The sequence below is a fragment of the Gopherus flavomarginatus genome, chromosome 11 (assembly GCF_025201925.1).
Source record: "Gopherus flavomarginatus isolate rGopFla2 chromosome 11, rGopFla2.mat.asm, whole genome shotgun sequence".
NCBI classification, from domain to species: domain Eukaryota; kingdom Metazoa; phylum Chordata; order Testudines; family Testudinidae; genus Gopherus; species Gopherus flavomarginatus.
The window spans coordinates 18,714,091-18,731,789 of record NC_066627.1 but is presented as its reverse complement, the minus strand read 5'-3'; the positions used below and the strand labels follow the sequence as shown (position 1 = coordinate 18,731,789).

At 44.9% G+C, this 17,699-nt stretch overlaps 2 protein-coding genes across 2 annotated transcripts; both read left to right on the top strand.

Annotated features, from left to right (window-relative positions):
- The first annotated feature begins 5,387 nt into the window (after positions 1-5,387).
- Positions 5,388-6,335, top strand: LOC127031333 (olfactory receptor 12-like). The gene has a single exon (XM_050918080.1). It carries the CDS (start codon positions 5,400-5,402, stop codon positions 6,333-6,335), a length of 936 nt encoding a protein of 311 aa, XP_050774037.1. The 5' UTR covers positions 5,388-5,399.
- A 10,098-nt stretch (positions 6,336-16,433) lies between these two features.
- On the top strand, positions 16,434-17,372 carry LOC127031341 (olfactory receptor 12-like). The gene has a single exon (XM_050918087.1). It carries the CDS (start codon positions 16,437-16,439, stop codon positions 17,370-17,372), a length of 936 nt encoding a protein of 311 aa, XP_050774044.1. The 5' UTR covers positions 16,434-16,436.
- The last annotated feature ends 327 nt before the right edge of the window (positions 17,373-17,699 follow it).

The window sequence follows — 17,699 nt, the reverse complement described above, 5'->3', positions numbered from 1 at the left end:
GGCTGGGGGAACCCGGCAGAGCCAGCTCTAGGCTTTTTGCTGCCCCAAGCAAAAAAAAATTTGGCTGCCCCCCATCCCAGCCCTAGGCTCCCCCCCTGTACCCCTCTGCTGCCCCAGTCCTGGGCTCTCCCCCCACTGACCCACACCCCCTGCTGCCCCAGCACTGGGCTTCCCCCTTTCCTCCCCACCAGTGCCCTCCCCCCACCCCGCTGCTGCCCCAGCCCTGGGATCCCCCCTACCAGTGCCACCCCCCTCCCCCACACCACCCTCCACCCGAGCCCTGGATCTGGGTAACGCTCCCAGGGCAGGTCATTCAGCAGGAATTTTGGATGTGCACAAAACACAGACAGGATTGGTTCTCATATGGTTACAGAGCTGCAGTAAAGTGGAACAATTTTCAGCTTGTGTGATTGGAGGATATCTGGATGCATATTATAAGACTGTTCTCCATAAATGAGGAAAAGTTGAGGTGCCTTTATTATTCTTTTGTTCCACTCTTTCTTTCTATGAGGAATTTTCCAGTGCAATATCACTGTATTCCTTTTAAACAAACAAGGCGGCAATGGCTGTTGAAAATAGCAATTCCAGCCCTAATAAGCATTTCTTGCTCAATTTTATCCTACTTTTTCTACAGCAAGTTACAGTGGATCATTATATTTGATTTGGGAGAAATGAAGTAACAGCTGCCCAAACTGAGTTGAGCACTCCTGAATTTTGAGGTGTTCAAATCTGGAAGGCAGGTCCTGGGGAGGGTGGGGAGGGCTCCGCAGGGGAGCATGGCAGCAACGTGTCTGGAGCTGCATGGAGCCAGACACGCTGGTCTGAGTGGCATGGTAAGGGGGCTGGGGTTGGAGACGGCATAGGGGGTTTTGGGGAGCAGTCAAGGGACAGGGAGCAGGGGGGGTTGGATGGAGTGGAGGTTCAGGGGGGCAGTCAGGCGACAGGCAGCAGTTGGATAGGCATGGGAGTCCCAGTGGTTTATCAGGTGACAGGTAGGGCGTGGGGTCCTGGGGGAAAGTTGGGGGGGTCTCAGGAGGGGGTAGTTGGGGACAAGGAGAAGAGAAGCCTAGATAGGGGCTGGGGTTCTGAGGGGTAGTTAGGGGCAAGGGTCTTGGGAGGGGGCAATTGCGGGACAAGGAGCAGCGGCATTTAGATAGGGGGTGGGGGTCCTGGGGGGCAGTTGGGGCAGGAGTCCGGGGAGGGGGCAATCAGTGGCCACGGGCTGGGATTCAAAGGGCTCTGGGCTCCCCGCGGTTGCGGGGAGCCCTGAGCCCTTTAAATCTCAGCCGCGGCTGGGAATCTCTGCAGGCAGCCCAGAGCCCTTTGACTCCCGGCTGCAGCTGGGATTTAAAGGGCTTTGGGCTCCCCTCCGCTGCGGGCAGCCCAGAGCCCTCTGACTCCCAGCCGCAGCTGGGATTTAAAGGGTTCTGGGCTCCTCGCTGCTGCAGACAGCGTAGAGCCCTTTGATTCCCTGCCATGGGTAGGATTCAAAGGGCTCTGGGCTGCCCGCAGAGTGCCATGTGCGGGGGATTTAGAATCCCCCCACGGGCCACACAGTGAGGCTCTGCAGACTGCATGCAGCCCACGGGCCGTAAGTTGTGCAGGCCTGTTCTAGCATCAAATTAATTCCTCGTTGACCGATAGAGATATGAGGTTGCACGATTCCATGTGGCAATGTGCATTCCTTTCTTCACTGCCAGGATAGCGCTCATCTCAGTGTCTGTGCACTGCAGACTTTTGGTGAGCTTGGACCACAGCTCCAGGAATGTGGTTTTCTACAAGTGAAAGCCCTGGAGCAACTTCTGGTCATCCCAGATGTGCATCATAACCCAGTCCCTCCACTTGGTGCTCACCGGATGGGCCCCAAACCACCTCTCTGCTGGGTGCACCTGAGCTTGGAAAGTTGTATGGGTGTATCCACAGGACTGTCTTCTTCGCTCATTCTCAGGTGACTCTATATGAGCATAAGGGCCCTGCAAATAAAAGAGAATTGTTTTCTCTATACATAAAATGGGGAAGAGTGCTGTGTTTCTCACCACTGCATGCATCTTTGCAGTGGACAATTCATACACTGGGCATGAGAGCAGCAGGCTATTGGATGGAACGGAGGGAATTGTCAACATTTCTCCTGGATTCCCTCTAGTCTCTGAGAGACATAAGGGTATTCCACAATGCACTGGGAAAATCTCCCACAAGGTAACATGCTAAAAGGTCTTATTAGGGGACAGTAGGGTTCCTATCCAGATTACAACACATCTTTTCCCAATACATCCTAATGCTGCGTGGACACAAGGCACCAGCACAATTGATCAAATATGAATGAACTCTGTTCAATTAGTTTTGTCCTTGGTAGAGCTGGCTTAGATCTCAAATTCCCATTTTGTAAGAAATTCTGATATTTAAAAAAAGAAGAAAAAAGAAAAAAGGAATTGTTACTCGCCAATTCCACACTCCTTACTCAGCAGAACTACTTGCGTCAGTAAGTGCTACTCAAGGAGAGTAAGGGTTGTAGAACTGATCACACAGTTGGCTTCATTTGGCATGTTATTTTGAGGAGAGTAACCAATATCTTTATGGAAAGAAGACTAAAAACACACAGTTCATTTAAGTCTGGGAAATCACTGTAATCTCATAACAAAGCAACATTAAAAATAATATCCTGCTTGAATTTCTGAACCTTATGAAGAACCTGGGGACCATGTCCCAGAAGGTCCTGTAATGAAGCAGAAACACTCATCAGTGAAGTCAATGCTCATTGTTCAGAGGTCAGTGAGGAGGCGATATTGCCAGGGGTAAAAGTGACTTTTCTGGCTGTTGATAGAACCTAACAGCCGCAATAGTTGTGGTCCTTTAGTCTGGGGTGACATTTTCAAATTCTATCACTCAGCAGTGTTAAAGCAGATGAACACTGTAAGTATGTGAGCTGTGTGACAGGCAGATATGCTGATCCCCTGACAGAAGAGAGCATGAAGTCTCTGTTAAGGTTCTGCAAGTTGAACAAAGCTGGGGTATGTATTGATTTCAGGCTACTGTTGGAGATCGATCCGAAAGCCTTATGGAATGCCAGAATGAATTATTAACAGTGTTTTCTCTAATATGATGGTGGCAAGGAATACAGAAGACTTTTCTTTCAATTCTGATTTCAGTGCTTTTAGGTTCTGGCTAGTGAGGAGTGCCTTAATGCTACCTAAAGTGTCACTAAACCTAAGTTTTGATTGTGTTTGTTATTATAAGAGCTGCTCTGAACTTTTTTCCCCTACCGAAAGTTTTCAGTTTTCACTGAAAAACTAAAAATGTTCAGTTGAAAATTAATTACAAACTGAGGAGGGAGAATGGTTTTCCAAGGAAAAAATGAACTGTTCTGAGGAAAGAAGACACTTTATGTGAATATTTTCATTTAATTTAAACTACGCTATTGTGCTGAAAAAAATATGACTGGCTTTAAATATTATAATTGTTACAGTAGCACCAGAATCAAGGCTCAGGGTCACATTGTGCTAGGATCTGCATAAAAATGAGAAAGGTCTCCAGATTAAGTCAAGGGGGATTTTTTTTTACTAAAGTGACAGGAGAAAAACTAGAAGCTGGCATGGAGAGGAGACTGGACAAGGAAACGGGGAACTGGGAGGTAAACTGGGACTAACTGGGCAATAAAACTAGCGCTGAGAGTTGGGAGGGAGACTACATGGGCAAAGAGAGTAGGACTGGATGCCAGGGAGGGACATGAAGGGGCGGGTGTTGCTAGCCAGTAGGTGATGGGGAGACTGAAATCAGATGAGGAGCTGGGGGAGAACAGGAAGACTGGGGCTGAGAACCTGTAGAAAAGTGTGGAGGAGATAAGGAGGCATGGTGGACAAATCCAATGAATATCTAGGGTGAAGGGGCAGAACCAGCATTGGCTGGGGAAAGAGACTGGGAGAAGGAACTGAGATGAGGGTGGAGGGAAGATAGCAAGATTTTATGAGGTAGATTGGGACTGCGAGCAAGTGGGAAGGGGGATTTTGGATGGAGGGGGTGAGTGAAACTGGCTGTGGAAGGATACTGGGGCTGGTATAAGAAGCCTGGGAAGCGGGGACTGACTCGGTGAGGAGAATAAAATCAGACAAGAAGCCAGGCTTGGGAAAGAGCCAGGAATGGGACAGGGAAAGGTTGGGCGCAGAATAATAATCCCTTATCTCCAGTGCTGTGAAAACAAATTCACTGATGTTTGTGAAGCACTCAGATACTATAGTGAGGGGGACTGTAGGAAAGCCCCTGCGTGAATTAATAATTCTCTCTCCAGAGCTGGGTTTGCATAGTGTGCAGTAAGTAAGCTTTAGGGTCACCCACAGAACGATGAAGACGAAACAAAATATTCAATACCTGCTCAGTAAGGGGAAATAATAATGTGTGATCAGGTAACTAAGGACTCTATCATAATTAAGCTTGGAATAATTCAGTGTTTTAATATAATTTCAACGGAGCATACTGACGTTTATTTTTAAGCCTTTTTTCAATTGTTATCAATTGAAATTTTCACAGTTATGGGAAATTATGGGGGGGGGCTCAAATAAAGGGGGTTAGATGCTAAATATTTAATGACAGTACACATTGAGATATAAAAAGTTAAAGCGTTATAACCACTAAAACACAGATGGTGATTAACAGATATCAACATGTACAAAATAAACATCCTTAAATCAAACTCTAGTAAGTTCTCAAGCCGAGTTTTTATGGCTTTTCCTGTCTGTAGATTTTAGTGGTTATTGATGGAAATGTTTTTTCATCAACATGTGTTTGCTGTCAAGTACCTCTAAAAATCCAGCCAGTCCACGTCTAATCATAATATGTAAGTACAGGGCAGTGAATGAAAGTTGCACGGGCAACTTTGGTCCTGGCATTTCCTAACTTTGAGAGAGACAGAGTTATGCTCCAATTCAGTCACAAACTCTTGTGCTTGATGTGTACTAAATCCTCATCTTGCTCCTTTCTAGCCTTAAAATAAAGGACTGTGTGGACTGATGGCCACATTTCACCACAATAACTCATGTCAAGTACTCCTTCGCTCCATGGGGAGTCCCATGGATCTCATTAAGTAAGATCATGATAAAAGTAGCAGAATCTTGACCTCTATGGGAAAACTTCCCTCTTGTAAATAGTTATATGGGAAAGTCAATAAATTGGTGTTCTACTGCAGAAAAGTCAAAATTTCTAACAGAACTTCTGGAGATTTATTAAGAAGCAATGTAATGACATTTCTAAGGGTTGAGTCCACTTTTATCTGAGCAAACATGAGATGTGCCTTTATCTTCAATGGGAGTGAGATACAAAAGGGACCTGCAGCCTTCTGCATTCTCCTTAGCCCTTTTGTTCTTTTAAAAAATGTTTATCTCATTCCTTTTATCAGGTAAACAGAAACAATGAAAGAAAGAAACCACACAACATTGACGGAATTCATCCTGCTGGGGTTTGGAAGTGGTCTGGGGCTCAAGGAGGGCCCCTTTGTGGTGTTTCTGGTGATTTACATGACAACCACGCTGGGGAACACCACCATGGTCTTTCTCATTAGTGCCAACTCTCCCCTGCACATCTCCATGTATTTCTTCCTCATGAACCTGTCATTTTTAGATCTCTGCTACTCTTCGACCATTGCCCCCAAAGCCATGATGAGCTTCCTAGCAGGCAGCAAGAGTATTTCCTTCCACGGATGTGCCACCCAATTATTCTTCTTTGGTCTCTTTGCCAGTACTGAGGCTTTCATCCTGGCAGCCATGGCGTATGATCGATACACTGCCATCTGCAACCCGCTCCTGTATCCCATCACCATGTCCAAACAGGTTTGCATTCAGCTGCTGGTGGGTTCCTATGTTTGTGGTGGTGTAAACTCCATGGTGCAAACAGTCTTTACCTTTACACTGTGTTTCTGTGGGTCCAATGAGATCGATCACTTCTTCTGTGACATTCCACCCCTGCTAAGCCTCTCATGCACCAACACAGACATCAATGTACTGGTGCTGTTCACTTTATCTAGCCTCATCATCGTGAGCACGTCCATGGTCATTCTTGTATCCTATGCCTGCATCATCTCTGCCATCCTCAGGATACGCTCTGCTGAGGGCAGACACAGAGCCTTCTCCACTTGCACCTCCCACATGATGTCCGTAATTTTATTTTATGGGACTCTTACCTTCATATATGCCCAGCCCAGTTCGCTGTCTGCTCCAGCTCAGAGCAAAATGGTGTCTGTGTTTTATACCCTGGTCATTCCTATGTTGAATCCCCTCATCTATAGCCTGAGGAACAAGGACGTGAGAGAAGCTTTGGGAAGAACCATCAGCTCAGTGTTTCTAAAATGAACCTTCTGTCTGAACATTGAGCTAAATAATCCTTTGGGTTCAGGACAGTAACAGTCAAAATCTCTCTTTCTCTCTCTTTCTCTCTCTCTCTCTCCTTACACCCCCTGTATCAATCTATCTACTGATCTACCTATTTATCTCCATACAACCTATCTATCTATATATCTAAACTTGCAGTTCCCATTTGTACTCGTCTCTCTCTATAAATGTGTATGTCACTCCCAACACTGGCGTATGCCATTATAAGAGTGATTTAAAAATAAATCTATCAAACCTTTGTGTATTTATGTTACATTTTTTCACACTGTTATCTGTTCATGTACCTTAGAAATGCATCTGATTTGGAAATATGGATTCAAACACAACTGAACTTTATGGGAGTGTTTGAGATCTGTGTTGGAATTTGACCGCTTCTGTATCAATGCTGATCCGCACACTGGAACTCAAGAATGGTCCCTTGGCTTAATGTGTGTGTGTGTGTGTGTGTGAGAGAGAGAGTGTGTGTGTATGTGTGTGTGTGTGTGTGTGTGTGTGTCTGCATGCATTTTTGAAAACAGCCTCTTTTACTTTCAGTTCAGATGACAGAGATATGTGCTATTGGTGCCCAGTGCCCACTGTCATTCAATGAGAGATGAGTGATAAAATCCCTTTTGCCCCTTTGAAAATCCCAGTCTTGGTGCTAATATCCCAGGACTTCTTACACTAATATTGATCTCCCTCGCGCTCCGTTATCAGCTTGTGTTTTGTGTATTGTTCGGATGTGTGTTGTTCGGATTGTGTATTGTTCGGATGGCCGATAAAAGTAATGATTATAGGAAAAGTGCTGTGTAGTCTCTGCTCTGCACCATGGAGTACCCCACTTATTCATAACCTCTCTAGTGTAGTCGATCCTGGGGGGCTGACATTTCACAGATTAAAGTATGTGTAAAATCTCACCTTAAGAACATAAGAATGGCTATACTGGGTCAGACTAATGGCCCATCTAACCCAGAATCCTGTCTTCCGACCGTGGCCAATCCCAGGTGCTTCAGAGAGAATGAACAGAACAGAGAAACATCAAGTGATCCATCCTCTGTTCCCCATTTCCAGCTTCTGGCAAAGAGAAGCGAGGGACACTCAAAGCAAGGGGGTGCATCCTCTCACTGTGGGCTGGGTAATTGGTTAATGTAAACCAGGGGTCCCCAACATGGTGCCCGTGGGCGTCATGGCACCCGTCACGGCATCTAACTGCGCCCATGTACTGGCTGGTGGATGAGCATCTGCTTAAACACCGCTGACAAGCAGCAGGTTCCATCAGTCCCATTGGTGGTTGGCGGCCGGGGAAGAGGAAGTGCTCTTTCATCCAGTCCCGTGGCTTCTGTACACAAAGGTGTAGTAGCATAGGGTGATGACTCTTTAACAAAGCTTTGTAAAGTCTACTCTCTTTGATTTCCCCTCCCTCCCATGTCTCCACCCAGCAGCCTCAGGACAAATCCGAACTAAGCATTCCCCCCAGAGTGACCGGGCCGTGCATTCAACAGGGTTACATTCAGACATTTGTAGGAAAATCAGGAGGGTTGGAGAGTGGTATACACCCATCAGAGGAGAATCAGACACTCAGTCTGCAGCCTGACCCTGAAACGTTCTCTGAGGGTGTTTATGAAATTAGATTAATTGGCCTACTGATGCACATAGTTTGGTATCTCTATTCCCGGAATGGATTCATTTAGCTCTGAAAATTAGGTGTTGGGTTTGACCACTTGTCTTCCACTTTCCCTTGAACATGATCTCATAATCACTGAAAATTGGGGACAATCAAAAAATAATTATTTTTCATGGAAATCTGAAGATTTTTTTTGAAAAATACATTTTCATTTTCTAGTGGATGCGGAGAACACCTTTTCTGTCCATCTTTAAAAGTCCAGAGAGGATTATCGGTAGGATTGTCTTGTTTGGTAATTTTTTTTTCAAACTGTGACTTGCATTTCTATAAGAATGTAGAAATGGCCACACAGGGTCAGATCAATGGTCCGTGTTGTCCAGTGTCCTCTCTTCAGACAGTGACCAGTGCTAGATATTTGAGAGGAAACAAATAGACAAGAGCGATCATCGAGTGATCCATCCTCTTTGTTGTCCACTCCTAGCTATATTTCAGTCTATGCCTTCATTCACAATAGTTCCTATCCCCCAAAAGCATGACCTATTCAATCATTCCTATATATTCTGTGCCTAGTATTACCATGTCCCATTGATTATCACCATTCCACCAAGTTTCTATGATGTTTACGATGTCAATATCCTCCTTTAATATCAGCCCCTCAAACTTATCCATTTTAGTAGTTCAACTTCGAGCACTTGTGTATAAGCACTTATAAAATGGGTCAAAATTGATTTGTCTGCCTTCATGTGATGTAATTGAATGGGACTTTTTTTCATTTGACCATTTCTCTTCTGCTCCAAACTGTACTTTATCAACTTCTACCCTCTCCTCTCATGCCATTGAACAGAATGGGAATGCTACTGCAACTGTAAGCTTAGGAGCATTAACATTTTTACAGTCGGTCCACCTCACTCATCCAGCCTAGTAGTTGGGCCTCACCAATATTATGCACTGCACAGCATGCATCAACGGCTGCTGGAATGTTTTCCTCCTGTGAAAGTAGAATGAATTATATTGTGAAAATAGAAAGGATTAAAGAAATGCTGTCTGTACCTTTAAGCAAAATTGTTGGAATGCTGCATTTCAGGTGTCAGGAATGCAGACATTAACATAGAACAATTGCACCGTTTAAGGGCAATTGGTGAAGTATTAGCCTTAGATCGATAAGAGTTAGTAAGGAAATAGGATATGCATGCTATGCCCCTGGTGAATTTTACTGTTTTGCTTTCTTTGTCCCTTTGTCTAATTCCCGCTCTTTTATCTGTATAAATAAGATAGTTTGTGTCTTGCATGGTGCTCACATTATCTGGGTGTTATTGGCGAAGCACTGCGCTAATAAAGCAGAGTGGTCTGACAAATTATGAGTCCTGATTCTAACTTTGACACTCCTCAAAGATTGATCCTTTCATGAGACATTTTCACCTGCCCTTCAAAGTCCACTCCCTAGTCATTCTGAACCTGCCCAAGTGATCACTAAATCTTGCTTCTCTCTAGGTTGTTGATGTACAGCTTCCAGAGAAGGAAAGGGTGGGCCGAGCCACCAAGAGAGAGGCAGAGCTGACACACAAATCCTGCTAAAGTTGGTTGGACAGACTGGGGAGAACACCCTAGCTTTCAGCCTTTCAAAAAGCCTTTTATTCCCAAAACTTTGAGGGGTGTGGACTTTTCCCAACCAGCCAACATCCATGTCAGTAAACCACTCACTAGGGTTCACTAAGGCCTCTGTACTATAGAGCAGTAACCCTTGTGGTTTATGTACTCAACATCTCTCTAGGGAAAGGGGCACACAATAAGGACTCAGCATTGTTAGGGAAGTCATTGAATTCATCTGTTATTTCCTGCACATTGCCCAGGTTTTCTAACCAGAACAGCAAGACATTATTTCACACCTGGCATACCTGCATGATGACCAACCCCAAAACTGATTTTTTGGCACCAAATTGATTCCTCACTGACCAATAGAGATATGAGGTGACACAATTCCATGTGGCAATGTGCATTCCTTTCTTGACTGTCGAGATAGTGCTCATCTCGGTGTCTGTGCACTGCAGGGGTTGGGTGAGCTTGACCCTCAACTCCAGGAATGTGGTCTTCTACATCTGAAAGTCCTGGAGCCACTGCTGGTCATCCTAGGTTTGCATCACAACCCAGTCCCTCCACTTGATGCTCATTGAATGGGCTCTAAACCACCTCACTGGGGGGTGCACCTGGTCTTGGAAGTTGAACGGGTGTATCTGCAGCAGGGCTGCCCAGAGGATTCAGGGTGCCTGGGGCAAAGAAATTTCAGGGGCCCTTTCATAAAAAAAATTGCAATACTATACAAGTATATATTCTCATAGGGGCCACTGTGGGGCCCGGTGCAAATTGCCGCACTTGCTCCGCACCCACGGGGCGGCCCTGGGAAAAATAAACCTTCTGCATCTTCGCACAAACCCAGTTTTGAGAAAAATTCTTTACAAGGTATCACTGGTTCTCAGCATCAGCTAATGCTACAAGGCACTAAAGCTCATTAAAAGGGTTGGACAAATAGTTTCCGTCAAAACTTTTTCTGGATCAAAAACTACGGGGGTTTAAAAAGCAGAAAATAATCACGGACAATGTCTGCTTTCCTTCAAAATTTGTTGTAGTTTTTTAATTGAAAAGTTGATATTAGTCTGCCAAAACCTGAATATAGTTTGAGATTTCAGAAGTGTGTGGCCAAATATTTCCTGCTTGCTGTGTTTGATTGTTTAAAGAAATAATAAAAAAATTCGGCTAAAAAAAAAAAGCCAACATTTTTGGACCTCAGCTTGTGACCAAACACCTGAGCCGATCCAGTCAAGAGATTTTTCCAGGTTTCTGATACTCTTCTGGCTTCCTTGACTCATATCTGCCTCCATAACTTCCGGTTCACTTAGCTTAGAACATAAGAGCAGCCATACTGGTTCAAACCAAAGGTCCATCCAGCCCAGTATCCTATCTACTGACAATGGCTAATGCCAAGCACCCCAGAGGCAGTAAATCTAACAGGTAATGATCAAATGATCTCTCTCCTGCCATCCATCTCCACCCTCTGACAAACAGAGGCTAGGAACACCATTCCTTATCCATCCTGGCTAATAGCCATTAATGGACTTAACCTTCTTGCATTTATCTGTTTCCTAGAGACAGGCTCCATGGGGTCCCTCACAAACTGGAGACGGTTACTGTGGGTTTGTCTTTAATATAGCTTATGTACATACTTCACGAACTCAGCATTTAAGCTTGTTCCAGAATCTGGGATGAGCCTATGTTGTGAAAACTGAAATGCTCAAAATAGCACTTGCATGTGAATGGACACAGGGTGTTAAAATTAAATTAACCCGGGGGTCTCAAATTGGGGGTCAGGACCCCTCTGGGGGTCACAAGGTTATTACTGGAGGTCACGAGCTGTCAGCCTCCACCTCAAACCCTGCTTTGCCTTCAGCATTTCTAATAGTGTTAAATATATAAAAAAGTGTTTTAATTTATAATGGGGTGGAGTGGGGAGGTGGCATTCAGACGTTTGCTATGTGAAAGGGATCACCAGTATAAAAGTTTAAGAACCACTGAATTAACTCCTCTGAAACCTCAGTGAATGCAGGGGAGGGGGATCTACCTTGGTAGGGTCGGGAAGGAAGTTGGTGGCGTAGCATATTGCTCGTCTCATGTGATCCCTCCCCCAGTGGCTAATTTTAAATGAAGCTACCCTCTCCTGACATGAATCTCCCTATGGCACTGAAATTAAATATAGACTATTATTTGGCATTTGAGAAGTGAAAGGGAAGGTAGCCCTAATGGAAAAGGTAACAGCTTGGTTCTTCTGCAAGCCTCAAACTGCTGAATGAGCTTTAGGGTAGAGAAGGCTGTGCCTCCCAAACAGCCTGGCCCTGCCCCCTATCCGACCCCAACCCACTTCCTTCCCCACAACTGCTCCCCTCAGAATCCCCAACCCATCCTATTCCTTGTCCCCTCACGGTCCCCCAGAGACCCCACCCCCAACCACCACCCTGGGACCCCACCCCTGCTCCCTGTCGCCTGACTGCGCTGACCCCTATCCCACACCGCTGAGTCCTGACAGACCCCCAGAATGCCCATGATCCAACCCCCCATTCCCTGTCCCCTGACCACCCCACCCTCTGCCCCCTCCCTGTGCCCTGACTGTCCCTGGGACTCCCTGCCCCTTATCCAACCCCCCCCGGCCCCTTACCCCCGGCTTCTCCCTCACCCGGAGCCTCAGCGCATCCAGCAGTGACCCTCGACAGAGGCAGCGTGGCTCCGGCACAGCCCCTGAGCTCCGCCCTGCTCAAGGTCACGTGGTCAGGGGGTGGGAGCCGAGCCCCTCCCCGCTCACAGCCATGTGGTCAGGGGGCGGGGCTGCGAGTTCCAGGCTGAGCTCAGCTCAGCTCCAATGGGCCTGGAGCTCGCAACTCCGCCCCATGACCACGCGCCTCTGAGCAGAGCAGAGCTCAGGGGCCACGCCCAAGCCACGCTGCTCCGCTGTCCAGGGATGCTCCTGGATGGGCTGAGGCTCTGGGAGAGGGGCGGAGATGGAGTCTGGCTGGGGCCAGGGAGGGAGCCTCGACTGTTCTTGTGGGGGCCCCTTCGGAGCCTGGGGCAAATTGCCCCCCTGGGCGTCCCTGATCTGCAGGAGTATCAGTTCGCTCAATCTCAGGTTACTCTGTCTAAACCCTGGGGCCTTAGAAATAAACCAGAATTGTGTGGACTATACATAAAATGGGGAAGAGTGCTGTGTTTCTCACCACTGCATGCATCTTTGCAGTGAACAGTTCATGACAGGGAATAAGAATAGCAGGCTATTGGATGGCATGGAGGGAATTGTCAATATTTGCCCATGGATTCCCTCAAGTCTCTGAGAGACATAAGGGTATTCCACAATTCACAGTGAAAATCTCCCACAAGGTAACATGCTAGAAGGTTCCAACAGGGAACACTGGAATTCCTACCCAGAGTACAACACACCTTTTCCAGATACAACCTGGTGCTGTGTGGACACAAGGCAGTGCTACAATTCACAGAAAATAAATTCACTCTGTTGAATTAGTTTTGTCCATGGTAGAGCTGGTTTAGAACTCAAATTTCCATTCCAGGGGAAATTCTGAAATTTAAAAAAAAAAAAAGAACAGAGAAAAAAGGAAATTGTTATTCAGATTGGGTCTATTCAGCAGAACTATTTGCATCTGTAAGTGCCACTCAATAAGAGTAAGGCCTGCTCTACACTGGGGGTGGGGGGAGATAGATCTAAGACACACAACTTCAGCTACGAGATTAGCATAGCTGAAGTTAACATATTTTAGATCACCTTAGACTCACTTACTTTGCATCCTCGTGGTGCAGGATCGACGGCCACCACGCCCCCGTCGACTTCACTTCCCCATCTCACCAGGGTGGAGTTCCGGAGTTGACGGCAGATTTATCTGATCTACACTAGACATGATAAATCGATCCCCGATAGATCAATCGCTACGACAGATAGTGTAAACATACCATAAGGGTTGTGGAACTGATCACACAGTTGTCTTCACTGTGCATGTTAAATTGAGGAGAGTAACCAGAGTCTTTATGGAAAGAAGGCTAACAACACACTTAGTTTATGTGAGCCCAGTATTTCAGTCTGGAAAATCACTTTAGTTCCAAAACAAAGCAACATTAAAAAAAAAATCTTTTGTGAAGTTTGAACTTTATGAAGCACCCAGGGACCACGTCCCAGTGGGTCCTAGAATGAAGCAGAAAGACTCATCGATGAGGTCAGTGCTCATTGTTGATACATCAGTGAGGAGGAGATATTGCTGGTGGTAAAAGTGACTTTTCAGGTTGTTGATAGACCCTAACAGCCCCAATATTCTTGGCCTTGAATCTGGGGCAACATTTTCAAATTTCAGCTCTTAGGAATGTTAAAGCAGATGGACATTAAAATTACTTGAGCTGTGTGATAGGCAGATGTGCCGATCTATTGAGAGAAGAGAACAAGAGTTCACTGTTAAGTTTCTGCAAGTTGAATGAAGCTGGGGTATGTATTGAGTTCAGGCTTCTGTTGGAGATCAATCTGAAAGGCTTACAGAATGTCATGGTGAATTATCAATAGTGTTGCTTATAATATGATGGTGGTAAGGAATACAGAAGACTTTTCTTTCAATTCTGATTTCAATGCTTTTAGGTTCTGGTTGGTGGGGAGTGCCCTGATGCAACCTGAAGTGTCACTAAATCTAATTTTTTATTGTGTTTGTTATTATAAGAGTTGCTCTGAACCTTTTTCCCTACCAAAAGTTTTCAGTTTTCATTGAAGTACTGAAAATGCTCAGTTGAAAACTTAATTACAAACTGGAGAAGGCAGAATGATTTTCCAATTAAAAAAAATTGAATTGTTTTGAGGAAAGCAGACACTTTATGTGAACAGTTTCATTTAATTGAAACTCCACTATTCCACTGAAAATCTTGACTGGCCGTCATTATTACTATTATTACAGTAGCACTTGAATCAAGGCTCAGGGTCCCATTGTGCTACACTCTGCATAAAATGAGAAAGAAAGGTCTCCAGATTAAATCTAGGGGGATTTTTTATTTTAAATTAAGGTGATGGGAGAAAATCTGGAAGCTGGCATGGAGGGGAGATTGGACAGGGAAACCGGGAGCTGGGAGATAAGCTAGGACTAACTGGACAATAAAACTAGTGCTGAGAGTTGGGAGGGAGACTACATGGGCAAAAAAGACCAACCTAGGACTGGAGGCCAAGGAGGGACATTGAACAGGGGGAGTGTTGATAGCCAGTAGGTGAGGGGGAGACTGAGATCAAATGAGCAGCTGTGTGTGGAGATGGGATATTGAGACTGGCTGAACAGGGGCTGAGAACTAGTAGAACAGGGTGGAGGAGATGAGGAGGTGTGGTAGACAAATCCAATGAGGATCCAGGGTGAAGGGGCAGAACCATCAATGGCTGGACAAAAAGACTGGGAAAAGGAACTGAGTTGGGGACGGGGGAAGATTGTGAGATTGGATGAAGAGCCTGGAGAGGGAGGCTGGGTCTGGGAGTCAGTGAGAAAGGGGAACTTAGACAAGGTGTTGAGTGACTCTGGATGTGGAAGAAGACTGTGCCTGGGCTGAGAAGCCTGATGAGAGGGGACTTGGACTAGCTGGGTGTGGAAAATAGAATGAGAGAAGGAGCCAGGTTTGAGGAAGAGCCAGGACTGGGAAAGGGAAAGGTTGGGGCAGATTAAAAATCTCTCCTCTCCAGTGCTGTGAAAACAAATTCATTGATGTTTGTGAAGTGTTCAGATACTATAGTGATGGGCACTATGGGAAAGCCCCTAGAGGAATTAATTATTCTCTCCAGGGCAGGGTTTGAATAGTGTGCAGTAAGTAAGCCTTGGAGTCATCCATAGAACAATGAAGACAAAATAAAATATTCAATAGATGTTCAGTAGTTGAGTCCCATCTACCCTGTGCACTGGATGAGGCAGGGGTACTGTGCAAATAATAATGTGTGATCAAGTAATTGAGGACTCTATTGTAATTAAGCTTGTCATAATTCAATGTTTTAATATAATTTCAACAGAGAATATCAATGTTTATTTTTAAGCCTTTTTTCAATTATCAGTTGAAATTTTCACAATTATGGGAAACTATGAGGAGCTTAAAGAAAGGGTGTTAGATGTCAATCATTTAATGACAGTACACATTGAGATATAAAAAGTTAAAGCTTTATAACCGCTAAAACACAAATTGTGAGTGTCACATGTCATCATGTACAAAATAAATATCCTTAAATCAAGCTCTAGCAAGTTCTCAAGCAGAGTTTTTTCTGACTTTCCCTGTCTGTAAATTTCAATGGCTATTGATGGAAATGTTTTTTCATCAATGTGTGTGTTTGCTGTCGAGTACCTCTAAAAATCCAGTCAGTCCACATCTAATCATAATGTGGAAGAACCGGAAGGTGAATGAAAGTTGCTCAGGCAACTTTAATCCTGGCATTTCCTAACTTTGAGAGAGATAGAGTTATGCTTTTGTTCAGTCACAAACTCTTGGGCTTGATGTATACTAAATCCTCATCTAGCTCCCTTTTAGCCTTAAAATAAAGGACTGTGTGCACTGAGGGTCATATTTCAAAACACTAGCTCATGTCAAGTATTTCTTCACTTTAAGGGGAGTCCCATGGATCTCAGTGAGTAAGGGCATGAGTAAGAGAAGCAGAATCTTGCCCTCTATGGGCAAATTCCTCTCTTGTAAATAATTATCAAGGAGAAAGTTAACAAGAAGAAAGTTAACAAATTGGTGCTCTATGACTTTTCTAAGGGTTAAGTCCACTTTTATCAAAGCCAACGGGAGATGTGCCTTTAATTTCAATGAGAGTGAGCTACAAATGGGGCCTGTAGCCTGATGCATTCTCCTTAGCCCTTTGGTTCTTTTTTAATGCTTATCTCATTCCTTTTCCCAAGGAAATAGAGACAATGAAAGAGAGAAACCACACAGCACTGATGGAATTCATTCTGCTGGGGTTTGGAAGTGGTCCAGGGCTCAAGGTGGGCCCCTTTGTGGTGTTTCTAGCAATTTACTTGACAACTGTTCTGGGGAACACCATCATGGTCTTCCTCATTACAGCGAGCTCTCATCTGCACACCCCCATGTATTTCTTCCTCATGAACCTGTCACTCTTAGACCTCTGCTACTCCTCGACCATCGCCCCCAAATCCATGTCAAGCTTCCTAGCAGGCAGCAAAACCATTTCCTTCATTGGATGTGCCACCCAATTCTTCTTCTTCGGTGTCTTTGTCACCACTGAGACATTCATCCTGGCAGCCATGGCATATGACCAATACACTGCCATCTGCAACCCGCTACTGTATCCCATAGCCATGTCCAAACAGATTTGCATTCAGCTGCTGGTGGGTTCCTATGTTTGCGGCAGTGTAAACTCAATGGTGCAAACAGTCTTTACCTTTACACTGTGTTTCTGTGGGTCCAATGAGATTGATCACTTCTTCTGTGATATTGAACCACTGCTAAGCCTCTCATGCACCAACACAGACATCAATGAACTGGTGCTGTTCACTTTATCCAGCTTCATTCTCATAAGCACCTCCATGGTCATTCTCATCTCTTATACTTACATCATCTCTGCCATTCTCAGGATTCTCTCTGCTGAGTGCAGACGCAGAGCCTTCTCCACCTGCACTTCCCACATGATGTCTGTGAGTTTATTTTATGAGACTCTTACCTTCATGTATGCTCAGCCCAGTTCACTATCTGCTCCAGGTCAGAACAAAGTGGTGTCTGTGTTTTATACCCTGGTCATCCCTATGTTGAATCTCCTCATCTACAGCCTGAGGAACACGGATGTGAAACAAGCTTTGGAAAGGACCATCTGCTCAGTGTTTTTAAAATGAAACTTCTCTATGAACATTGATCTGGATAATCCTTGGGCTATGGTAAGACTAGTACAGTAACAGTCAAAATGTCTATCATCTATCTATCTATCTATCTTGCAGTTCCCATTTGTACTCATCTCTCTCTACATTTTATGCCACTCCCAAACACTGATGTATGACATTATAAGAGTGAATTAAAAATAAATCAAACAACCCTCTGTGTATCCATGTTACATTTTTTCACATTGTTATCTCTTCATGTAACTTAGAAATGCATCTGGTCTGGAAATAGGGATTTAAACTTCCCTGAACATTGGGGAGTGTTTGAGATCTGTGTTGTAATTT

Bases quoted from the DNA above. Each gene is read 5' to 3' on its own strand.
- LOC127031333 (XM_050918080.1), top strand. From the start codon at position 5,400: ATGAAAGAAAGAAACCACACAACATTGACGGAATTCATCCTGCTGGGG.
- LOC127031341 (XM_050918087.1), top strand. From the start codon at position 16,437: ATGAAAGAGAGAAACCACACAGCACTGATGGAATTCATTCTGCTGGGG.